The sequence below is a fragment of the Maniola jurtina genome, chromosome 4 (genome assembly GCF_905333055.1).
Source record: "Maniola jurtina chromosome 4, ilManJurt1.1, whole genome shotgun sequence".
Lineage (NCBI taxonomy): Eukaryota > Metazoa > Arthropoda > Insecta > Lepidoptera > Nymphalidae > Maniola > Maniola jurtina.
Genome location: NC_060032.1, coordinates 7,455,953 through 7,483,280, shown reverse-complemented (window position 1 = coordinate 7,483,280; position 27,328 = coordinate 7,455,953). Strand labels below are relative to the sequence as shown.

Below are 27,328 nucleotides of genomic sequence, written 5' to 3'. Positions count from 1 at the left end.
TAGTATAAATCAAACAGACCAAAAAATAAACAAATATGCAAATTTTTATAATTTTGCCTAAATGGGCGCATTTTTGAGATGTCTTCGCATCCTCTTACGACAGCGGCGCCCGGTGCGGTCACACCACCCAGTGGCGTGCACAGGGTTCGATGCCAGGGTAGGTATTAAATAGTAGATTACCTGTTACTGGCAAGACATGATGAAAAATGAACATTAAGATAATTCAAGTTGGGTAAGCATTGCTTTTCCGCCTCTATGACACCACTGGTCGCACTAACGGTCGCACCGCTCGCACCGCTCCTGAGGTGGCCCTTTTATACATTTGCCTCATTTAATATTAAATGTTGTTTTTATTTTCTCAAACAATTTTTGGTTACTTACACACTTATGAAAATATAGGACGGCTGCATTTCTGGCATTGAGAGGAAATCTTTTTCAAAACGGATCAGAAAATTACCTACTATCGACTATTTTATTAATAAGCGTATCGCATTCTTAAAAGCATAATAGAAAGCGCTTTAGTGAACTTTTCATTCCACGTAGATAGTCAAAATCTTGAGCATAATGTAACATTTTGAAAGCCCGTTAAATTTTATTTTAGTTTAGGCGGACTTGAGTGCAAAAACATAAGATGGGCGTCAGGCACATGGCAGGTAGGTGTAGGTAGCTACTCCGCGTCGAATGAAGAGTTTACTAAGCGCGGTGCGGTCAATAAGCGGCGGCGGCGCCGGAGTGGTGCATCAAATGGTGGTGGTGATAGGACTCTTGCGTGGGGCACCACCACTCCGGTACCGCATGAGGAACAGTGGGCGCGGGTTGTTGGAACTGGCTCCAGTGCCCACTGAAGCCTAATTTGTTATCCATCATACCGTTACCCCCGATATTCGTAAGGTGAGGAGGTTGGTTGTGATGAGGTGGCGCCGGCGGGCGCTCGTACGACTTATGGTCGTGAGGATTAAGGTATTTATCGTTAAGGCTCTCTAGTTTATCTGTTATCGTGGGGTGATGGTGTGGGTGTAGGGTGGTCGCTTGGGGAGGCGGTGGGGGTATGGGCGCTGGCGGGCTGGCTGCACCGGCCGTGACGCTGACGCTTCCCGCGGATGAGGAATCGTCTCCATCGCTGTCGTACCGCGGCGACGCGTCGCCGGCCGCCCCGTGCACCTTCATATGCTTCCGCAGAGAAGATGGATGCGTGTAGGACTTGTCGCAGCCGTGCACGCGGCAGTTGTAGGGCTTGTCCGACGTGTGCACGTGCGAATGCTTCTTCCTGTCCGAGGAGTTGGCGAATCGGCGGTCGCAGCCCGCGTATTCACATTTGAATGGCTTTTCACCTGAAAGGAAAATTATTCATATTAATGTCAAACCTACTTTATCTATTAACATAATATTAGTACACGTTTTGATATTAATGTATGTACTTCTATTCTTCTACCATACCATAATTTAAAGTAACCTTTATACACGATCGTTCATGCTAATATCAGAAACGAGATTATTTTTGAACCCTTTGTGAAAAAATAAACTACTGGTTTGATGATAATTATTGTGAACTAGCTGATGCCCGCGAATTTGTACGCGTGGACATACATATAAATTCCGTGGGAACTCTTTGATTTTCCAGGATAAAAAGTAGCTAAAGATCTGCTAATCCAAGCTATAATCTATCTCCATTCCAAACAGCCAAATCCGCCCAGTAGTTTTTGCGTGAAAGAGTAACAAACATACACACATACACACACTTTCAGCTTTATAATATTAGTGTGATAGTGTGATTATGTCGCAAAAATCGTCCCATCATGAGAGCATTCGTAGCGTGCGCTACGATGTCCGCCCCCACCATCCATCCACCAGAAGTCCGGCTATACCATAGGCTTAGAGAGCGTAGCGAAAAAATTCTAAGTCTATGGTAGCCCATAGACTAGATAGTATATACCTAGATAGTACCACTCCAGTACATCTAGATAGTGCAGTAGTAGTAGCCAGGGCGAGTCACTAGTGTTACATAAATATCATGTAACTAATGGTAGGTGTACCTCTAGTTTTATATTTATCACCAAGATAAATAGCCATAAAATACATACATTTCTGTTAGAAAGGTACTTGCAACATTTACACAAAGCTCCGTTGGTAGAGTTCACGTTCCCATTCCCAGTTAAATAAAAACATCGATGGAAGCGAACGCGAATGTCCAATCACGCAATAAATAACCAGATTTGCTCGTTGTTTATAGTTTACGAGTATAAATAAATATTCGGAACAATTGCACGGGATACTTAACACGACAATAAATCATCTTTATAAGCGGACTTTGTCACACTGCTGAACAAAGCTGTGTCGCAACTGATTTAGTATTTTGAATTCTAAAATTAGAAGCAGAAGGTGTAAAATGTATGTTTGAGCTTTCGCTGAATTGTGACACGTTTGACAATAGGGACTCCTTTAACCCTCCTTATGACGTGATGATTACGGTGAACCACGTTAGTATTTTGCTTACCCTAACCTATGTTTACCAAGCATGTTTACTCTGTTTTAAAATTGAGATATCAATTAAGGACTACATAGTAGGGGTAAGGATGTTATTTTTTCAAAGGCATTATCTAACTGGCCCGTTTCCTTTACCTGCGTATCAAGCTTTTTTTTTGGGAAATTAGGTAAATCATAGAGATACATGCTAGCTGATGTACCTACCTCCTACCTACCGTTGGTATTTGTTGTATCTTCTTGAGAAGATATGCCTGTATAAAATGGTAGTAACAAATCTCACGGCATTAGTAACCAAACGCCTACCTATTTATAATTCTGAGTATGCAAAAAACATATTTATAAATTCGACAGCTCTAAGCTCTTTTATTGTAGCGAATTCCTCACGAGTTCACCGAATCGTGTGTGATGCGAGACCATTCAATAAAATCACAACCAGGAGTCTCTAGTGTGCACACAGCTCACAACAATACGCTTTTCTTTGTCGTGTTTACAAATAAACCTCTCCGGTAATCCCCCTTATTGTGTTTGAAACTTGAAGATCGCGTTGAAGAGCCACAGATGCTAATCTCAAGTGTCTGTTAACACAGCAATAATAGAGCTTTTTAGTACCTTTACCACAATTTTTGTTACTGTGCGGATACTTATGAATGAAGGCATCACATTCTACGCTTTGAATATTGATACTTCCTTTATCCTTATTCATTTATAATAATTTATATAGGTAAATTATATTCGTTTTACGTCACGTTTATTCACGTCATGTGAGTATTCAATCGGTACCTACGACAGTATAAAATATTATGTATAACAATTATAAATCAATAATTGCTAATCACCTAATGTTTAATTACTTAATAGAGACTGAAGATAGAACTGAAGATAAGATTGACTTATGATATTCTAAAACTAAAGACACCATTTTTAGGGTTCCGTACTCGAAGGGTCCCAACGGGACCTTATTACTAAGACTCTCCGAGCTGTCCGTACTGCCCGTCCGTCCGTTGGTACGTCCGTCCGTCTGTCCGTCTGTCTGTCAGTAGGCTGCACCTCGTGAGCTATGGCTCAGGTCTCTACCTATTATGATAGGTAGAGACCTAAAATTTTCATAGAATGTGTATTGCCGCCACGAAAATTAAAAAGAAATTAAAAGTTTTATTTAAATTTTATATATGTCAAGAATTTATCCTCATCCATCAATATATCCAAAGATCCTAAGTCAGTAAAAATACATCTCTTTAGAGGCTTAAGTATTTTAAAAGTCATACCTAATTGATAGCTAGCGATCCTAAGTCAGTAAAGATGCACCTCTTTAGAGACTTTTAAATATTTTAAAAGTCATACCTAATTGATAGCCTAGCACCTTGTCGTAGACCGCTAATAATTTTGTACTAAAAACTAATAGTCTATCATATAATTACATACTTAGTGCTTACCGTAGATAGGTACCTACTTTTTTTTTTCTCTCTCGTCTGGCTTTACAAAGATTAGCCAATGTCAAGTTTGTAGTTATTTGTAACAAGTTAGTTAAACTAGACAAGTATGGACCCCGTCTGTGCCGGCGCTCGCCGACATACGCACGGCACCCCCTTAGAGCGCTTTCCAGTCAGTTTTAACAAAAAAAAACACTCCAAAAGGCAGAGCACGCCCGCCACTAACACCAACACAGACGAAGTCTCAGCTACCTACTTACCTATTAATTAAATTATTATTATTAGTAAAGAAGAAATAATAAAAGCACCCATCTTAAATATCGGAAATGTGCTCGACTCGTAACACAAGGTATAGAAGTGGAACCTACAGGCTACTTAACTACCTATAACATCAAAACACCGAACGTTTAAAATTAAACGTCTCGTGAAAAGATACCCAAACCCAAAATAAAAAAGAAATCTAATGTTCTCATTTTGATTTGAATAAAAAAAAACGTCGGTCCCGCGCCCTAATGAGGCTAATACGAGATAAAAGAGGCCAAAACATGTGTCGCCCATCTAATTACTAATCGAGCGTCTCATCTTGTCACAGAAATGGATCGACGACAAATTCTATTAGTGTTTGATGTGTTATCTCTGCGCACGCGCCACTCACGTGTTATCCTCTTGACAGAATAAAAACATACAGTAGTCTCTATGATATAGTTACTTTTTACTTTAAAAGTTTACATTTTTAGGGTTCTGTAACTCAAGATGACTTTGTTGTCCGTCTGTCTTTCTATCTGGTAAGTGTAGTATGTCTATCTGTCTCTCCCACCTCTCTCTCATTTTGATAGACAGACAGACAGACAGACAGCCAGAAAGACAGAGGGTTGTAAGACATAGCTTGAGGTTTCTAGATTATGCTAAATACTAAGGTCAATAACTCAGAATTTACATAACTTTGGTTCGACCAAGGGGTCTTTTTGACCATTTTGGTACGGATCCTTAAAAATGTAGTAGACTCTGATTGAGATTAGTAGAGATCGTACAATTCTGCTATGAAACGTATAATATTTAGGACCAACTTATTTTTAATGTTAAAATAAGTAAATAAAAAACAGAAAGCAACATGAGTTGGGAATGCACGTCGTGAATTCGTTGCATGCCACGCCGGGACACGGGCTAGGGTCAGATGTTTATCTTAAACGCCTGTATCACCCACCAAAGACACTTTTTTGTAACGTTATTATCGATGTGAAATTTTATCTTCGCCTTATTTTCCATAAGATGTTAACTTAAATATTTTAAAGAACAGGTATACAAGCAGATTATTTGGTCGATTAATTTATTGTGAGCCGTTTTAAAAGGATGCCGTCATCAGTCCTCAAATTCGAATTGAGCTGAATCTCGGATTTTGAGCAAATTTACCTAGATATAGATATTTGGACATACCACTTAAATAAATGCTCCTTAACTAAGTTTAGCAATTTTTATACCAACTACTAGGTACCGAGTAGACAGATGCTCGGAAATGAAGAAAATTCCGCAAGACTTTAAAATTTTCCCAGCCGCTGATGACCGCCGACCTTCAGTTAGAAAATACCAACGAATGATTTTTAGGGTTCCGTACCAGAATGGTGCCAAGTAACCCTGGCCCTGGTAGGCTGGTACTAAGCCTCCGCGGTCCGTCTTTCTGTCAGCGGGCTGCATCTAATAAACCGCTGAGTGTTGAAATTTTCACAGTGTGTATTTCTATTGCCGCTATAACAACAAACCATAAAAAGTTCAAAATGGCCGGCATGCAAATCAAAAAAAAAGTACGTAGTGCTACCTATATCTTGTACGATGGTACGGAACTCTTCGTGTGCGAGTTCAACTCGCACTCGTCCAGTTTTATTTTCTCATACATAATTGCCTCAAAGTTAAATATGATTAGACATAAAAGTAGATGTATAACCGAGGTCACCGGATAAAATTTAACTACAATTGATAAAAGCTCAGGATAAAAGCTGCAATGCGTTCAGTTGGCACAACGCCTACGGAATAGCTGTAGTATTAGATTACTGCTCGCTAAGTGCGCTCCGCTGAAAAAACAAGCTTTTTAGAAATAGCACAGTAGATGTGAAACCCGATCTATTCGGCCTTTACACCCAAATTGTGTAAATGGCTTTAGGTGAGTTTTCAGAAAAAACAATTAGGTTAGGTATAGGTTAACGTTGTTTCTGGATATCAAATTGCCTAACTGGGGGGGTTAGCACGTTAGTTCTGTTTATCATTTGTGATAATCGCAATCAACATTGTGAGTAACGGGTAGGTACGTATAATATATAAACAAATAATGTTTAAAGCGACTTATCACTACATAAAATATTATGAATTAAAGTACCCCTTCGTGTTGAGTTCGTGTTTGTTCGGGCTGATCACAGAAACTACTGTAGGTACCTACGTATTTTCATACGGTACTTACTCATGAATAAAAAGAATCTGGGAAGGTATAAAATGTATTTACAATGTACATTTTGCGAAATTATGTGTAAATTAGGCAAGCCTAAAAATCGTCCTACTTATCTATATTGAATTATATAAAGTACTAGTATCTAGGTGGTACCTTTTGCCCATTTAAGAGTGGTGGCATGCGCTGCAAATGTGCTACCAATTAATTATAAACTATGTATAAAATAACCTATATATTTAACATTTCAATTGTGTTTATCTTATGTACCTTAAAAGAATGTGGGTAGGTACCTACATTTTTATCTCATTGAATCATATAATACATCATAAACGTAATAGGCATTGTTTAATCGGTTAATAGCTATTACCGCCGAGGCATATCCGGGCTAATTCAATCTCCAATAGACAGTCAGCTTAATGAGTGGCCGATGACTGGCGGTTTGCGTACAATCGCCTTTTCAACATGGACGCACACCATGTTTTGACTGACCTACAAAACTAATCGCTGCATTCAATAATGGCTGTCTAAACTCTAAGCTGACTTTTATTCCATTGGCATAACATAAGTAGCGTAACATAAACTTGAAACAGCAGAGGAGATACTAACTTGCCCCGGCCTGGTCTGCCCCGGCCTGGTCTGCCCCGGCTTCGCTAGGATGGAATTCCAAAAAAATATTCTTAGTGGTGATTGCCATTGATGTCGGAGGAATCTACCGGGTGTAGGTATACGATCGCGTTATAAAGATTTGGAGTCTCAATAGCTCAACCGGTAAAGGAGTGGACTGAAAACCGAAAGGTCGACGGTTCAAACCCCGCCCGTTGCACTATTGTCGTACCTACTCCTAGCACAAGCCTGACGCTTAGTTGGAGAAGAAAGGGGAAAAGTAGTCATTTAAATGGCTAATATTCTTTTTTTTTTTTTAAAAAAAGATAACGATACTTGCAAAAAGCACAAGTTTTCAGACTCAGAGGTTGTGTCGCTACTAGATGGCATTTACAGTTCCTTCAGTAGTACTGTATGAAAATACATAAATATCTAAAATTTAGGCACCGGCAGCAAGCGAACCGTGGCCTAGCGAGCGGTGTGAGGCGTCCAGGATGCGATATTCAGAGAGACGCAGGCAGGTTTGAATCCTGCCGATTCCGCCATTGTTGTTTTTCGCTATCCATATTCTATTTTTAACCCCCGACCCAAAAAGAGGGGTGTTATAAGTTTGACGTGTGTATCTGTGTCTCTGTGTATCTGTGTTTCTGTCTGTGGCATCGTAGCGCCTAAACGAATGAACCGATTTAAATTTAGTTTTTTTTTGTTTGAAAGGTGGCTTGATCGAGAGTGTTCTTAGCTATAATCCAAGAAAATCGGTTCAGCCGTTTGAAAGTTATCAGCTCTTTACTAGTTACTGTAACCTTCACTTGTCGGGGGTGTTATAAATTTTTAATTTACACTTGTTATTAAATAACTACATATGTAGTCATGGTAGATGCATTGGTGATTTGACGATTCAAAAGTACCAACTTGTACTTATCAAAATTTTTATAGCTGAATAAAAAGTCTTTCCATTTCTATTGCCTCTAGTTTGCTAGAATAGGTCTATCACACAGCTTTCCTATATTTTATTTAGTCAATAAAGACGAACACCGATTGACGACATCGACAAATTCTCCGAAAACAGAGATTCACGCGCATATTTAAAAAAGCATTTCGTACACTGTAAAATGATTTACGACCTCCTTTTATCCTAAACGTATTTCGAATTAGAAAGATATATTAATATCTTCATTTTTTCCACTTCCCAAAGAATACGGGCCCTTGTCCCGTGAACACAAAAAGAATACGGGGTCGAGCACATTCGGCGCCCAACGAGCGTGTGACAAGGTGCTTTATGCGGACGATTATGAGCAGACCGAATAATGTTCCAATACCCGATAAATATCTGCCAACTCATACAAAAGCATCCCAATAAAAGTATAATAGTAAAATGTAGCAACAACACGGACCACAAACTGCAACGTCATATCTCGCCGGTAAATAAAAATTAAATGAAAACTTATAGTTACGGCGCGAGAAGAGGACGCCAGTGTTTAGCGAACACAAATTAATTAATGTGATCAATGTTTAAACGTGTGCCTAAAGCCTAGATAAAATTTGAATTAATGAAATAAAAAACCGGCCAAGTGCGAGTCAGACTCGCGCACTGAGGGTTCCGTACTCAGGTATTTTTTCCGACATTTTGCACGACAAATCAAAAACTATTATGCAAAAAAAAAAAAAAATATGTTTTAGAATGTACAGGCAAAAGCCCTTTCTTATGATACCCCACTTGGTATAGTTATCTTACTTTGAAAATTGAAACACATTTTAATTTTTTTTAATGATGTAAACACAAATTCACGGTTTTCAGATTTATTCCTTTACTTGTGCCATAAGATCTACCTACCTGCCAAATTTCATGATTCTAGGTCAACAGGAAGAACCCTATAGGTTTTCTTGACAGACACGACGGACGGACGGGAGGACAGACAGACAGACAGACAAACAGACAACAAAGTGATCTTATAAAGGTTCCATTTTACCTTTTGAGGTACGGAACCCTAAAAAACGAAATAATAGGTAATTATGATGATCAGATTTTACGAGCATGTGGCATTTCAAATCCCCTTAGGTACTTTGTTTCTGTTAGATAGATCAGACAGTAAGTACAGTACCTATTAGCAGCATAATATGGTTTGGCGTAAAATATAATAGTAGTGCAATTTCAGTATGTCTATACGTTGCAATAGTAACGTTCTGCAAGTTAGTTCGCCCGTCCGTCTTTTGAAGCAGAATGATAAACTATCACATTTGCCCGTCTGGCAATACTAGGAGTAAATTAAACTGCCGGGCATTGTTCTCGCGGAAACACTGAAAACACCATCTGTCTTGCTCTGATAATATCAGCCGAGAATGCGCAGTGGAGATATTCCTATCCGCCGATGTAAGGAGAAATGTAAAAACCAAAGCTACCTACTTTGTTCCTTCGCTCTTGCAGGAAACTGTTTGTTTTTTGCTGTAGATAGATCGAAAGACGGTATCGCTATCTCTCATGACTTTTTGAAAAGCTTTTATAGCTGTAAATTTTCTTTTTTTCTCATTTGAAAGATTTCAACATGTAAAAAAATTCAATCCATATGGAGAATAGTTCAAAGAATTTAAGTAAGTATGCTAAGCCATGGTACCTATATTATGTTATATTATGCTAAACCGTTCCGGACCTCCACTATGCCGCGTCGACTCCGTCAGGGCGCAAAATAATGCATTGAAATAAATAGTACGGCTGTCGCACCGCGCCGGCCTTTGAACGGTGTAATCTAAACCAGGCATTGAACATAGAAAGAAATAATTGTGACCAGTTTGAACAACAAAATTGTGGTTGAATTGAAAATAAAGAATTACCCAAGAAATTGACATTTAGCCAAAACATAATAGAAACATTGTAGGTGTTCGTCCCAAAACTAATTTCAAATTATCGGAACTTATCATATTTAGTTCCCAGAGAACGAATAAGGTGCCATACACCTGCGTGCAACAGAATAAGTACAAAACAAGAGCCAAGCGGGTTTGCTCGTCAATCCGTCCGTCAAGAGTTTTGACAGCCCTAACCGGCATCACCGTCGGGATCCGAGCGATAAAAAATAACCAGAAATACATTATAAACAATATTTTTATTTGGGGAAAAAATATTTGAAAATGATTCTCTATCTAAAGCGAAACTAAAATCCATACGTAGGTACTAATCCACACTAATATTATAAATGCAAAAATGTTACTTGTCTTTATTTCTGACTTTGTTACCTTCATCCGTCCATCCCACGTCCATCCACTCTCCTTTAAATTCTACCACCACAGCGTCGATTTGGAAAGCATGCTGAGCCGGCAAGAAACAGCAGCGTTTACTGAGTTGCAGGGTTATATCTATCATTAAACTACATAGCTGATACAGTACTTAGGTAATGCTGTCCAAATTATAACAAGCGGTGCAAAAAAGTTCAAGCACATATTTTTATAGTCTTTACGATTTTGCAGTATTTTGTAAAATTATTTATTATTTAATTACGTTACCTGTACCTACCTACTAGATACTAAGAAATTCCCTTTTTCTCTTATTAAGTAATTTTAAAGAATAGCTAAAGATTAAAAACATACATATAACATTTAAAATAAAAAAATACGTTTTAACACGTAAGTAAAGCATTTTGTCAAACCACGAAAGCCTGCGAGCGCAACTTTTGTATTATAAAGCAATAGATTTAAAATCATCAAAAGCTCTAAATGTTTTAAGAGCATAAATTTTATAATTCTGCGGTGTAACATCGGTTGTCCAATAAATCGGATGAGTTATGGATCTGTATCGCTTTTAAGTTAATAGGGCAACCACAAATTTTGGAACTTTTGTAAATGTTGACAAGTTTGTGATTCCATCAAAGTGTAGGCACTGCAATCTATTATAAACTAAACTAATTTATGAAAGTATAGGTACTGCAATCTATTACAACCTAGTATCACAAACTAAACTAAACATGGCAACATTTAGTGTTATCCTTATCACACAAGCCTTCACTCAATCGATCATTTACTAACATTTCTTTCTCTTGCTTTTTAAAAATTCCATCTGGGCTCTTGGATTTTCCTGAATAACAAAAACCGGTCAAGTGCGAGTCGCATACGAACGGTGTCGTAACGTAACGGATTTCAGATTTTTTCTTTTTTACTTGTGCTACCTACCTACCTGCCAACTTTCATGATTCTAGGTCAACGGGAAATACCTTATAAGTTTTTTTTAACAGACACGACATGTAGACAAATGGACAGACTGACAGACAGACAACAAAGTAATCCTATAAGGGTGTCTTTTTCCTGTGGGGTACGGAACTCTAAAAATTAGTCAGTGTCCAGGTGCAAGCTATCTTTGTACCAAGTAGAATGTAGACGATGCCCGCAACTTCATCGATGTGCATTTCACACGAGCGTTAAAAAAGCGTTGCGTAAAAACCCGGCGTTGCGCTGACAATACAAAGTGCGCGTTAAAAAAGCGTTGACGTGTAAACAGATACTTGGGAATGCATTTGTTCTATTTGAACGCTTTTTTAACGTACGTTAAAAAAGCTCTCGTGCGAATGAGCCCTTAGGGTATAAAGAAATTCGGTATTTAAAAAAACCCGTAGGAACTCTTTGATTTTCCGGGATCAATATTAGCCTGTGTACTTCCCCGGGATTTAAGCTATCTTTTTACCAATTTGTGTCTAAATCGGTTAAGCGGATGGGTCGTGAAAAGCTATCAGACAGATACACTTTCGCATTTATGATATTAATTAAGTACTTGATGATGCCCGCCACTTTATCCGCGTGGATTTTGCTTTATTAAAAATCCTATGGGAACTCTTTTATTTTCCGGGATAAAAGTTCCGGGATGCAAGCTACTTCTGGCACCTACCAAAGCTCATACAAATCGGTCAAACAGACGGGCTTTTTAAAACCCCACGGGAAGTTTTTGATTTTCCGGGATAAAAAGTAGCCTATGTCCGTTCTCGGGATGCACCAAATTTCATCAAAATCGACTAAGCTGTTGGACCGTGAAAAGATAGCAGACAGACAGAGAGACGGACAGATGACACACTTTCGCATTTATAATATTAAGTTTGGATAAGGAAGTAAATTATTATCTATTATTTATTGATGTCAGAAATAATGTGTAACAATTACCTATTTATTATTTTAAACATCGATGATTTTAAATAATTGGTATAGTAAAATATTACACGAACGCGTCCTGGAATTAGTTTAAATCCGTGGTCAATCGAGTTATAAGCGGTATCCACTCAACACCCACACGGGGTCAGATTTCAGCCCCTGGGCGCATTTTTGGGACAAACTAATATTTCTATCGAATATTAATAATACATTTTGTTCTTATTTTTCATGTCTGATTCTGTAACATTATTACCAGGCGCGCCCACATTCTTAGCATATTTGAACTTTATTTTGGTCTGTGACTTTACTCGCCTGCCAAGAAGTACCTACCTAAGTTCTACCGAAATCGCAGATCGGAAAAAAATATTCATAATCAAAAACTTATCATTCCTACCTCCAATGTTATTTTTTTCGCGGTATTAGTTAGCATTTACTTGCAGCAGTTATACGAGGTAGTAACTAGCATACTTATACTACTTAGCTCGAATGGAAATTTTGAAGATGGGTGAGGGGTGGAATTTCCATAAATTTTGAAACGTATTTCTTCATTTTTAACCGGAAACCCTACCAATTTTCATAGATAGATAGTTATACTTAACTTGAAAAATGACAGACTTTCACATAAACTTTCATCCCTCGTTTAACCCCCCTGGAGGAAAAATTTCCAAAATTTGTGAAATACGTATCTATTTCTTTATTTTTACCTAACCAAAAGCTCAAATATTAATTTTCATAGACATTCAACTTCAAAAATTACGGACTTCCATACAAACTTTCATCCCCTGCCTGCCTGTCCAAAAATCCCTTCGTAGTAAGCGCTTCTAAGTCATTAAAGGAACCTACAGTCAAAATTTCAAGTTTCCCCAGTGGTTTAAGCTGTGCGGTGTACCTAGGTGTGTGTACACCTACAGGTAGGGTTGAGAGTATAAAATGAGCAATCTATGTATTTACGAGAACTTACAGAGTAGATGTAGTGAGTAAAATTGTAATAAAACTTGACGAATCTCTTTTCGATTTTAATGAACAAAAATAACCTTCCTACCCACATAAATCGAAAACCTATACACGTGATTCTACAGTCATAAGCCCATAATATCACTTTCATAACAGCGCTTACGTTACAATGCAATAAATGTTCATTTGAATGATTTTTACGAACCCATTAAAATCTCGCGTTTCCTAAGATATCCAAAAGCGTGTAGCGCAAAAAGAATCCAACTGTCCATTGTTCTGTTCTTATTGTCGTGTTAACATTTCGATTGTTATCCGGTGCTTGTCTCGGGGCCATCAACACTTTTTGGCGACGTAAAATGTTGGGAATTTGTCTCAAAAACATCATCGACACAGAAATGTGTTACAGCCAACGTGGTGTTCGTTTTAATGCAATACTAGCCGATGCCCGCGACTTCGCCCGCGTGGATTTTGGTTTTTCGAAATCCCGTGGGAACTCTTTGATTTTCCGGGACAAAAAGTAGCCTATGTGCTAATCCAGGATATTATCTATCTCCATTCCAAATTTCAGCCAAATCCGTCCAGTAGTTTTTGCGTGAAGGAGTAACAAACATACACACACACATACAAACTTTCGCCTTTATATTATTAGTGTGACAATACTGGAATAGACTAGACAGATACTCTGGATTTGCTTTTACGTAGTTAGGTAAGTACTTTGCCATTGAACTCATAAATTATTTCCTCTAAACCAAATTATCCATTCTAATACTCAACTAAAAACTAGGGTAGGTATAAAATTATATTATTATAGTCTAGCTATTAAATTTTGAAGTCGCACTAAGGTCAGAGCAAATCTTACTGAATTCCGCAAGTGGAAAAAATCTTACTAAATTCCGCTTCAATGTGTCGTATTGAAATGTTAGGAGAGCGCTATATTATTTGAGTTAAGAAGACGCCTTCTACGCGCGTATGCAAGTCGCGATATTGGGCGGTTGATGCGGAAATTCGGCAAGTTAGAACCAAAACGGAATTTCTGTTCAGAGAGTGATTAATAGTAATTTTAAATCACTAGTGTAGAAGCTGCCATTAACATAGTCTTAAAAGTAAAATGAGGAAAAATTTTATAACAACTTGAATTTTAGACTAGAACAGGGCAATTTTAGTTGTCTGATATTAAAAAAATCCATAAAACAAGAGAAAAAGAAAGCAATTAAACATTCTGTTTTTAATATGCCCCGAGATTACAAGGAAGAAACAAATTGCCTACAAACATATTGGATATATATGGAACAAGGTTCAATTCTGTGAAAACTTTAAATCTCGATCTAACATAATATAAAAGCAAAGTGCAGACACACTTACAGCCCAACATAATATTTATAGTCCGTCCCTTATAGGACCGTTTAAAGCCACCATAATTTAAAGGACAATGCTTCCAAATGTTCCATAAACACAACATACTGAAACTGATAGTAAACAAGGTGTCGCTAAAAAACCAATGAATGATGCAGCGAGACCTCCGTCGTCGCCCTACAAGACGAAAGAATTTCGCGCAGACTACCACCGCAAAGCGAAAACTGTTTTTCTCGGCACGTTTAAAACGGCTGATAGCTCATTTCGTTTAACAAGCTCTATTTGTTAAATAAGCTTCAAGCAAATAAAAGGAATTTAAACTTTTATCCTCATTATATAGGTACCTCAGTAAAAATACCCCTTAGGTAGGTACCCAGATGGTGGGGCGCCAGCCAGGTAACCTCCCAGTGTGCCTGGATGCTGCTGGTCCCTTTTGGATGCGTCCGAGGGGAAGAGCAGTGTTCGGGCCGGTGCGCCCCGGTAACATGGCTAATAATTTCTCTTCGGAGATATTGTTGGCTATGGCTAATGACCTGGCAGGGGGGGAGGTTTCTCCGCGTGTCCCTCTGACTAGCAGAGGGCACAGTGGATGAAGCGGAGGATGGGACGCGGGCGACGTGCGCGTCCCAAGGTCGGGGGACGCACTTCGTTGGTGCGTCCCGGAGGTGCGTCGATGGGGACCGAGCAGGTCCCCGGTGGAGGGTCTGCCTTGGCAGACGTCGCTGGCTGGGTCGCGGTTGTTTGCTTCGGCCGTTCCCGTGACCCAGTCGCCAGGCGACGCGCAGTAGCGCCGCTGGGGTTTAGTGGGTATTCCGGTCGCCTCTCGGCCGGCGAGTCCCACATACCCTCCCTCCGGGGGGGATGCGTAAATGCATTCCCCAGCGTCAACAAAAAAAAAAAAAAAAAAGGTACCCAGATGGTACCTAAACTAGCGGCACGCTATGATGGCCGGTTTGACGTTTGTCCGCTCATGAAGTTCCGTATTAATTGATAACGACTTTGAAGGAAATAATTGTATTACTTTATCGACGATAGTGATGTGCAGAGATTCATAAATTTTATCGAATGTAGTTTTAGGTTTAGGACTCAAAATTTATTTATTAAATTGATTTCTTAAATGTATACAAGTGTAGAAAAATCAGTTTGCACCATTTAAGGGGTGAATGTACTTGTGAATATGAACAATTTTTACTATGTGGACAAACCTCTGAAATCGCAAAAAAATATCAATAAATTTTTAAAAATGGAATCTAATACGATCGTCACATAGGATCGCTGGCTAGCACAACTACTACCTCCGGCAAACTCGCGTCAATGCTCAATGCAAAACAAAGCAGTTTCGAATTGACGTTGCTTCGAAAAGTATAAACTGTCAGTGCAATGCGATTGTGATATAGTTTTGACCTGGCTTTGGATTTCAAATATTGATACTGCATTACTGTTGACCCTTGCTCGTTAATTTGGACTCTGTTCAAGCCCTTTGTTGTGGATTTCGTCGATATGACCGAACGTACGCAGAGAACTGTTCTAAATAGTCAGACACGTGAGTTCGTAATACGCCTTCGTAACTATTTCGATCGTGAAGCTCAAAATGGAGGGCCAATTTTACCTATAACGTCAGTGGTTGAACGCGTAGCTGATGCGCTTAATATTGGACAACGAACTGTTAGACGGATAACTAAAAAAAAAATATGGCGAGACTGGCACAGAAGAAAATAAACTTCACACACCAAAAAAGAGAAAACGAGCAAAACCAGTCGTAGGCATCGATAGCTTTGATGCCGATGCTATCCGAAGACATGTTTACGGCTACTATTTACAGAAGGAGTATCCAACAAGAAAAAAGTTGGTGCATTCACTGAAGGAAGCTGGATTATTCTTCGGTGGGGAAAGTTCTTTAACGAAGATTTTGAAGACCATTGGATTTCGATACAAAAAATGTAACAAACGCAAAATATTGATGGAAAGATTTGATATAGCGATGGCAAGGTATACTTTTTTACGGCAAGTGAAAGAAATCAAAAATTGGCAAAATGTTGTGTTCTTGGATGAAACATGGCTTAATGCTAACCATACTGTAGGCCGTTCTTGGAACGATGACACAGCAGCATCTACTTCCAAAGTTCCTGTAGGAAAAGGATCGCGACTTATAATTTGTCACGCCGGAACCATCAACGGGTTTGTCGAAGGTTCTCTCATGGCTTTTGCGTCAAAAACCACTGGAGACTATCATGAAGACATGAATGGAGAAAAGTTTACTGAATGGTTTACCTCAATGTTGTGTAGCCTCCCTGAACCATCTATTATAATTATGGACAACGCCCCATACCACTCGATGCAAATTGACAAGCCACCTGCCCAATCCCAAAAGAAAGCTGATATCGTCGCATGGCTTCGTAAAAATGGCGTAGATGCAAACATGAATATGTTAAAAGCGGAATTAGTACGTCTTTTAAAAGAAAACAAACCAACCAAGATCCGATACGTCATTGACGAAATAGCATTAGAACATGGGCACAGAGTTATACGGTTACCGCCTTACCATTGTGAGTATAATGCGATTGAGTTGGTGTGGGCTCAAATTAAGGGATATGCTGCAAGACACAATACAGAACCCCCATTTACCACAAAAAAAATGCTAAAATTATTAGAAGAAGCTTGTGAACATGTGACTAAAGGAGACTGGGAAAAGGTTGTGAATAGAACTGTTAAATTAATAAGGGAAGATTATGAAAGAGATGTGAAAATAGATAATATTATAGAAAACGAACATATAATTATTAATGTATGTGATGATAGCAGTGACGACAGTGAAAATAGTAGTATGGACGAATCTGATTAATTATGGCCTTTTGTGGCACCTTTTTTGGTATCTTTTGTATTCATATGTTTCTTGTGTGCATATAAAGTATGTATATTCATTTTCGTTCAAATATTCAGTTCGTTCAAATAAATTAAATAAACATATACATTTTTGTTTTATTAAACCTATTTAATCAGGTACAAAAACAAAACTTAATTGTTTTTGTTCGAGAATAAATTGACATTCCACATCACTATTGTAATGTGTCAAACCGGCCATCATAGCGTGCCGCTAGTGTAATGCTAAAACTTAATCTGCTATTTTGGATTTTATGTCTTAGAATTTAGAATTAATATTTAAATGTGTTAAAATACCTAATAGATTGTTCTCATTTCATAAATATGATATGTTTCATTTCATGTTTCGTTTGCTATGGGTCAAGAGGTCAAGTGTCATAAAAATGCGCCCTTTGGATTTCTGGAGTGAATTGAGGTCTAAATTAGATCAAGTTCGTTCAAAGTGCCGGTACAGCCTTACTGCCACAGAATAGTTAATAGTACCTTCGTAATTCATACCGCCTTATTATTGCCTTATTAGCGTTCCAGAATGATGCTGCATAGGAACCGATTAGGTGGTTAATAAACAGTTATACTTGGCGCCTACTCTTCCAAGTCAGCTTACCTTTGATGGCATTATCAATCACTAATTATGGAATGAGTTACATAGATAAGAAAATAAGGAAAATCCGGAGATAGTGGCGGCAGTACACTCTATGCGCGATTTCATTCTTAAGTAATATAATATTTTACACAAACACTGCGATGCGGAGCAGTGTTACTTCTTCAAGAACGTCTTGTACATGGAGCCGGAGCCGCACCGGAGTCAAGATTTTTGTGTCAAGAAGTCAAACTCTCGGCGATGTTGCGGTTGCGGTGCGGTTGCCATGCGATTTAGATGTGAATATAGAAACATTGAGCTCCGACACTGCGGCTGAAACCGCACCGTCTACTTAAAACCTAGGTATAACAAAGATACGTTTGTCGTCATAAAATACTATACACCAAGCCAATAAAGTGTCAAAAAAGAGAATTGTAATAAGATAGAAGCGTAAGAAGCGTAGGTAGAGACTGCGTTTGAAACTATTGTTGTTGCAGTGCAATTGCTTATGTAGGTTCAATTTATGTACCAACATGCGTCGTTATAAAGAACGTGAACGAATATGAGACTCCATTTGCGTTTTGGTCGAGGATAAACGATTATAATATAAAGAGAACAAAATTAAATCTGTATTAATTTATCTAAGCATAATAGACAAAAATTGACCCTTCCAAAATAAGCAAACTAATTCGAGTTTTGAATTAGTTTTCTAAGAATAATTTGATCCATCCCATCCCATCTCCGTGTAAAGTTAAAGTAAGTAATATTATTACATCTAAGTGTGAACAGTGAGATTTCAAAGTAGGGTTAGCGATATTTATATACTTATTATATTATATTTCCGTAGTTTGAAGGCAACTTAATAAGTGCATGTCAAACGTCTTTTAGCGTGATCAACCTAAAGTTAAATAATTACCAGTAAGACAGATTCAGCTGTTCATGTTCTTTCTCTTTTTAGAGTTCCGTAGTAAAATAAGGAACGTCCAGACCGTTTGTCTGTCTATCTGACTGCCCGTCTTGAGTAACATGCGTTTTAAAAATAAACTATTATTATCAACTGCTTATCATACGAGCTATTGAGTTGAAATTGCAGTTTAAAATGTTTGATTTTTTAAAGTCTGAATGTAGAAAAAAATTCAAGGTACCTTTTGAACATGAAGAAATGAGAGTCGAAAAAAATAATTTTGGCTTTATTATCTTGGCGAGGTCAAATAGGATTCAAAACTAAGAATATCTAGTAACGTGGATAAGAAAATAGCAGGAACGTTACGCCTAGGTGAATTTATACCTACTTTAAATTTTAAACAGTCAAAAATGCAATCAGTCTGAAAGTAGCTCTAGGCTATAAGTAATAAAGTATAGTTACCTACCTATCTACAGTTTATTTACATAAAACTATTTAAGCTTTGATAGACGCTACTTTAACAACAAAATATGCGGAGTAAAAGCTCGTTTACGCAAAGTTAAACGTGTAAAAAGTATTGAGAAAAATTCATTGAAGTAGCAATTTTCTTATCTGGTTCTATTTAATTCATTATTCATTAAGACAAGATCGATGCGGGTGGTAGATATAAGCACATTACGAGTTAGCAAAAAATATACACAGCCTCGATTTACCCACATATAGATGACAGTATCAGATGTATTTTTCATGATGCCGGTCTTAAGAGTCGCATTAAAAATAAGGTAACGAAATTAATCATTTTTGTTGTCACTTGTCATTTGGTTCGAATCTTTGATCCATATAAGTTGCACAGTTCGGTGTTGTAGTTTTTTGGATTCGTCTATATAAAAACATAATAAGAAATATTTATTTTTCACATTAGTTTTGCTGAGTAAATTTAAACTGCAAAATTGTATAATAGTAACTTTACATTATGAATTTTACAATGTACCTTGATAGGTACATTGTAGCCTGTTATAGCCTACCTATTTGATGGCATCCTGAAAAAAAAGGTCAAAGATTTTAGAAAAATCGTAAAATTCTTGTGCGCTGTAGAGCCATCGGTGTGACGACTTTCAAAATCCTGTACCTATTTGTATTATGACGACGCAGTTTTTACACGCACTCCGAAGTCCTGTTCGCGCCGACGCGCCCGCGTTTAGCAAAATTACAATTCGTTGGAATGATCCGAACGTGTTTTTGTCAGCTAAGAGTTCAGATGCTTCTTCAATCAGGTGCCAAAATCAGAGCTGGGAGCATCGTTTAAATCGTAGAGGCAAAGCCTGCCCCGATTCGCCGCCTTTTGTTATTTAAATTCGAGGGCCCGGTATTTATGTCGGGCCGGTATACGCAACGTGTGTTGTGTGTCGTCACTTGTTGTCAAAAAATACTGGTACAATGAGGGACCATAATAACAAAGCTGATAAAAACGTAAACCGCTTAGCGCTTTCATTTCCTACGTTCGATACAGTAGGTACGTCACGTGATAGGGCTGCATGGGGTGCGGAGTGATTGGTGTATCAATGTGTCCGTGAACCATCTGATGCTTGCCTCTGTGTGTAGCGTGCGTAAGCTATCTATGCACGTGGGGATTGTAATATAACGGCTGCTGATTGTAGATAGCCACGCCTCCATAGTAACTATATAAGTAATTTATTCCAATTTTCTTAGTTTTTTAGTGTTCCATACCATAATAGTAAAAAAGGAACCTTTAGGCACAGTGCGCCCTCGTCCGTCTGTCCATCAGTCACAGCTGCTTATTTTACATCTAAGGTAATGTTGTTCAACTTAATTGCATTTAAAATAATTTAAAAAATATTCGTTGTTATGTACCAATTATTCTACAAAGTACAAAACAATAGGTTTTTGTTTATTAAAAAAAAGACCTAGGTTTTGATTTATCATTAAAAATGTCGAAAAAATACTAAGTAGGTAGGTTTTCCTCTCTTTTCTCAATTTAAATTGCCAAAATATTATGTAATATTATATTATTAATTTATTTAATGTAGGTAGTTTAATAGTACCTTATTGAATAAAGTTTTGCCACAAGGTTTTTTAGATTAATTACTCTCGGATAATCTCTACGCGTTGAACATATTGTGTTCTTCGCGTAGGTTTTGGGAGGACATTCCAATAATTCGTTAAAAATATTTTATAATAGGTACTTGTTTTTTTCTGACTAATGCTTGTACTTATAGGTATATGTTTTTTATCTACTCTCATATCTTAAAATTCTGATAATAATGTATTTGTTAGGAAAATATATTAATTAAAAAAAAATGTCAATCAAATATTTTGCCATAATTTTAAAGGCTTGTTTGTATTCTTTCTTATTCACTATATTATTAGGTACTTACACGTATTACCCATTTAGATTTCAAAAGTATCTACTATGGCAATGACTTCGTTATACTTTAGGTAAGTACATAACGCAAACTTTTGGAAGAGCTGGATCTAAATCCTGCATTCATGTGTGTGTCTGTGCGTATAATATGAGACACACACTTGAGTTTTATTGTGTTTGTAATATTTTTATACAATTTATCAATCCGGGACAGATGGCGGCTCACATTTAAACACCTTTTTAAATTCATCCGACTATTATAGGGTTACAACATTATCATATTACGCGGATATAAAATGGCCGTTCGTTGTACCTATCTTTGTGATGACAACTGAGAATCTGTTCAAAATACTTAGGTATTTCTACAATTATTATTCTTGCGAATTATATACGAGCTGGACGTGGAAAACATATTATGCTCGTGCGAAGTCGAAGTGAGTTTTAAACAGCTTCTCTGAAAATACCTATACCAATGAAATAATGTTTCTATTTGAATATCGATCATTACACATTCAGTGCACATGTTCACTGTTCAGTTGGTGGAAACGCTGCACTCGAAGCACAATGTCGACCACAGGGGCGGACCGGGAAGGGTTCCCGCATTGTTTGCAAAATATTTTGAAAGCGTCATTTTATACGCCGTATTAGCCAGCACTGCGTTTGATCGGGGGTCTTCTTCGAATCATATCATCATTACGCCATTGTGTGAACCCCTCCAGGTCTGCTTGGTACTTGGTAAATTGTAGAATCCATCGTTATAGGTAGGTATAGCGATGGATAGAAGCTGTGGTCGAACGTAAATCATCAATATTTTTTTTTCGGTAGGTATAGGTACCTATCTACACGTGCAAGTAAGCCTTATGAGTTATGACCTATGATCTTGAATAAAATAGCTGCTAGAAAAGAATAAACCAACTGAATAGCAATAACAGCGTGCATTCTTGTACAGCTGGAACTTAGATTTAATAAGTAAGACTTAATGAGACTTAACAATTAAATAATAAATAAGACAGACCTATCGAGAGCTAAGCAGGTAGGTACCTTACGATTGTAACGCACAAGAAAATTATTCATCCATACTAACGTATTATAAATGCGAAAGTGTGTCTGTCTGTCTGTCTGCTACGTTTTCACGGCCCAACCACTGAACCGATTTTAATGAAATTTGGTACAGACTTGGGGTACATCCCGGGGAAGGACATATGCTACTTTTAAAATCAAAGAGTTCCTACAGGATTTAAAAAAAAAACTGAAATCCACGCGAGCGAAGCCGCGGGCATCCTCTAGTTCTTGATAAATGAATTGCTTACTTGCAGTAATTAGTTAATTGGTTTACAAATTAAATAAACAAGCGTATAAAGGTTCTAAGCCGCTTATAATAGTGATGACGTGGATGAAGCAATCGGCGCAGTGTGGGCGGAATGCGGCGCCGGCGGCGGTTTGACGCGAGCGGGCGGCGCGGCGCGGCCCTGCGGCTGTATGATTAGTCACACGTCTCTCACTATTTGGCGATTATTATTTATTTGATGTTATTCTATTTTAATTATTATTTAATTTAGGATGAATTTAGGCATGTATCTGCTTACGCCTGACCTTTATTCATCTGGCAACAACACAGACAATTTCTGCCGAAAAGGTAGGTACCTACCTACCTTGCTAAACGAATTGATTGCTCAGCACCAAGAATTAGATGTTTTTAATATTTGTATTAATTAATTCAACAATCTATATGTAACCTCTGACTCGGTTTGTGATTTGGCTTGCTGTAAGCATACCGAAGTATTATTCATTAAATCAATTAAATCAAAATTACTTACTTAAATTAAAACACCTCTAACTTTTCGGAGATAGGTATGAGCATTAAACATCGTGAGGAAATCTGTATGCCTGAGAGTTTTCCATAGGTAATGTTCTCAAAGGTTTGTTAAGTCTGGCAATCTGCACTTTTAATAATTAGGTACACCTCTACAAATAAAGTAAGTTTTGCGGTTCTTTAACAAAAGTTATTCTTACTGTTTTACTTCTTGTGTAGTACGGAACCCTCGGTGCGCGAGCTTAACTCGCACTTAGCCGATTCTTTACTTTGTATTTTACTCTCTCAGGTTTTTTTAAGAGCGATCTAGTAGAATCTAATTCATCAATTTGTTAAGCACTAACGACCCAACCAGGTTAGTCCTGGGGGAACATACCTACCTACTTACATGGTTAATATGATGCAGATTGCAAGTGTTATGATTATTTTTACACAAACCTGCAGCTAAGTAATAAAGCTACGTCTCATACAAATTTCAATAGATAGGGATAAAGTACCTAAGTCTGTTTTAACCATTAGCTAGATAGATAAAAATATACAAACTAATTTGTACTTACTTATAATGTCTGTACTACATACTACTTATTTCAATCGACTCTATCGAAACTTAATATCAACTAGGTTATGCCCGCAACTTCGTCCGTTTAAACTTACTTAGGGTTTTAAAATTCCTGCTGACTGTCGAAAAATAATTCACGGTCTTTGAATTTCAGGACCTACTATAAAATAAAAAATAGCCTAAGTCTGTCTCCAGAAAGCAAGCTATCTTCGAACCAAATTTTATCGAAATCGTTTTAACGAATGGACTGTGAAAATTAATCGACAGACAAAATACACTTGGGCATTTAAGTATACTTAATAATACCTATTGGTTTGGATTGAATGATCCGTCATGGAGTAGGTAGGTATATTATAGCTCACAGGCAATTTAAAATTAAACTAACCACTTACCTATTTTTTTATTTTATTTTTTTATTTGTAAATAGATTGAGTTCAGTAGACTTGAGTCTACTGAATTTGAATTCGGAACTTAAATCATTGAAAAAATTAAAAATACCTACAAGGCATTTTTGCAAATACATACATAATATAACAAGTGTAAATTAAAAATTTATAACACCCCCGACAAGTGAAGGTTACAGTAACTAGAAAAGAGCTGATAACTTTCAAACGGCTGAACCGATTTTCTTCTATTATAGCTAAGAACACTCGATCAAGCCACCTTTCAAACAAAAAAAACTAAATTAAAATCGGTTCATTAGTTTAGGAGCTACGATGCCACAGACAGATACACAGATACACACGACAAACTTATAACACCCCTCTTTTTGGGTCTGGGGTTAAAAAAGTAAAAATATCTTCAAATAATATCAAATGTTTACCTTTAGATGTGAATCGGTTAAACAAATTGACATGTTACGAAGGAGCTATGGCAAATAAATTCTGCTACTGACTACCCGACGGTGTCGCGTTACATTCGGAACGTGTTTATAAAAATATCGGTTTCCACGGTAGATGGGGAAGCTTCGTCACCAGGCGATACTGTCGGAATACTGGAGTTCACATCGTATTCTATTACTTTTTAATGAGAAAACTACTAAGTAATAACTTTTATTGAGTAATGGGTAGGTAATTAGGTATTTACCCAACCATCTCTACCTGCCTAACAAAATTTTAACGGTGCGTCCCGCCACTTTATAAGATAACATTATTGTATTATACAACAAGGTTTTATAACAATGTTAAAAATTGAACATAATACAGACTCGTAACACACCTATCGGTAGGTAGGTACCTCTTAATACGATGTGTCTAAGGTTGAAATCTATAGACCGCACTTAGACTTTGCTTAGACTTAAGTTTTAGTTAAAACAAGACAGATTTATGCCAGGAGTATAGTTGTTGTAGTTACGCTGTCTCGTTTTAACAGTGTGAGCTAAGTCAAAGTGCGGTCTATAGATCTCAGGCTATGACTAAGCACTCCTTATGCACCTATTTATGCTAAAAAATCACAGTTTTGTCTAGTATTTAAGGAGTTTTCAAATTGTGAGAATATTTTTGAGAAAATAGACGGTTATATAAAAAACACCTTATCATAATTAGATAAGTTGGGTGGGCTCAGGTATTATGGACAATCCTCGTAACCCTGATATTTTGCACTCAACTAATTAAATGTTATTATTACGCTAGCGCTTCCAGTTCTCCATTTCCATAGCTTAGCGGACATTCAAAGTAATTTATAGACACCCATAAAACAATTATTCTTCAAAACTCCCCACAAAAAAGCAAACTCTATTCACAAGCCCGTATGAGATAATAGCGGACGGGGGCACAGGACAAAAGCTTCAACGCAACACTAGACAGAAATAAAAAAACATAATAGCAGATGTCCTCATACTCCATAGTCGCAGTCCGAACGAATTCCTGGACCAATCCTTAAAAGTTGATATTCGAACTTGAAGTATCGATACATTACTTACAATGACTTGAGTCTAGTGTGCGAGGGAGAGCTTCGAGAGGAAGCGAGCCAGCGGAACTGGACATTTTAATTTATGGCACATTTTTTTATTCCATAGTACACAATACGCATGAATCTTTCCACTAATAATAAATTGAAAATGGAGTTCTGTCTCGAGCGACTTTTGTCGATGGACCGTACTGAGAAACAGACTCCACAAGGAGACGGGGGTTATTATTAGGCGCCCGTTAGGCACTTTGTTCGATGTCCGAATGTGTGACAAAGATTTTTGACGGATAGTTTGCGACTTGTGTTTAATGGTGGCGTTATTGTGTTGGTCCAGTTTATCGTCGAGGCGTGACTAATACCTATATCGCAACAGAGAGCATCTGTGAGGCCCCGGCGAGCAGAAGACAGCCGCGGGGGGCGGTTCATTATGAATTAATGAGAAACGAAATGTTTTGCCAGATCAGCACACGCTCGAATGAATAGCGTAGACATCTTACTACACTCGATTCAAACGTTTTTGATATTTCATTGTTTTCTGATTGCCTATTAGGTATTTGTCGTTGCAAATTAGGTATTAGGTATACTTGTAGGTACTTAGAGCTTTGTTCGAAGAAATATTCTACAAATGAGCTACTTAGTATGTTGAGGAAGAGAAGCAACAATAATTATATAATGAGGGTAAAGCTAAAAATAAAATTGCTCCTTACCCGTGTGAGTTCTTTTATGTATCTTCAAATTTTCAGATCTCGCGAACACCTTCCCGCATCCAGGGAAAGGGCAGGGAAAGGGCTTCTCTCCTGTGTGGACACGGATGTGGTTCACTAGCTTGTACTTCGCTTTGAAGGGTCGACCGTTCCTCGAGCAGCCCTGCCAAAAGCAGGCATGCGTCGTGCACTCCGGTCCACCCACATGTTCCACCGTTAAATGCGTCACAATCTCGTGCATGCTCGAGAATAGTTTGTTGCACAGTTTCCGCGGCGGAGGCTGCTCGGGGTCCAGCCACTGACATCGCATGTCGCGGCGCGGCGGGGCGCGCACGTAGCGCAGGAACGCGTGCGGCGCGTGCGCGTGGGCGTGCGGCACGAGCGGCGGCGCTCCGCCCTGGTAGTGCACGTCGCCGCGCCAGTCCCAGCTCTGCTCCAGCGGCTGCTGCGAGAACAGCTCCCCGCAGCCGCCGTACTCGCGCAGGTATCCCGGCTGGTAGGAGTGCAGCGGGTACGGCTGGTAGTGCGACGGATGGTGCGGTGGCGGCGGATGGGGTGCGGCCGCGCGGTGTTGCGGCCCGACGCCGCACCCCGGCTGCGGCGACATCTTCAGCCCGTAGGAGGCGAGGTGCGCATGGTTGGTCTCCAAGAACGCGTTCATGGCGGGTGTGGCCGGCACCGGCGCATAGCCCCATTCGCCCGCCACCATCCACGCGGCGGGACCGCCCCGCTGATGACTATCTCTCCGAAGTGACGGTCACGGAGACCGTGATTCCTAAATTCGTGAATTTTCTTCTCCGCTGCCGCCCTTACATTCTTCAATATTATGTTGACCTGTTATAAAGAAATAAAAAACTATTAGTAAATTAATTACAACCCTACGATAAAATTAGATTTGCTACAACATTCCTCGTATCAACGGAGAAAAATATGAATCCTAATCGAGGTGCTCCGGTCGTAACCTCCCGGGACAAATTTAAAGCCATTTCTCAAAATAATAATACACATTCGAGCACCCATAACCGGCATCGAACGTTTATTTATAATAAAAAAATGTGAGGCAGGTACTTTTGGACATTAAATTAAACTGTGGGTAAATTTATAGGACACTTTTATACGCCTGAGACAAAAATTCCAATTGTGTTCGTGTATATTTAATTTTAGTTTATTTGTTAGACAGGCTCCAATCTCTTTTATAACCGTGGTTTAGCA

At 38.3% G+C, this 27,328-nt stretch overlaps 1 protein-coding gene across 1 annotated transcript; it reads right to left on the bottom strand.

The window, feature by feature from the left end:
• Positions 1-410: 410 nt before the first annotated feature.
• On the bottom strand, positions 411-26,930 carry LOC123864219 (zinc finger protein ZIC 4). Its single transcript, XM_045904496.1, has 2 exons — positions 26,120-26,930; positions 411-1,331 (listed from the first exon to the last, which is right to left on the bottom strand). Exons 1-2 carry the CDS (start codon positions 26,823-26,825, stop codon positions 709-711), a joined length of 1,329 nt encoding a protein of 442 aa, XP_045760452.1. The 5' UTR covers positions 26,826-26,930; the 3' UTR covers positions 411-708.
• Positions 26,931-27,328: the final 398 nt, after the last annotated feature.

Coding starts and splice junctions, on each gene's coding strand:
- LOC123864219 (XM_045904496.1), bottom strand. CDS start 26,825: ATGGTGGCGGGCGAATGGGGCTATGCGCCGGTGCCGGCCACACCCGCC. Junction 1,332..26,119: donor ACATAAAAGAACTCACACGG/GTAAGGAGCAAT, acceptor TTTTCCTTTCAG/GTGAAAAGCCATTCAAATGT.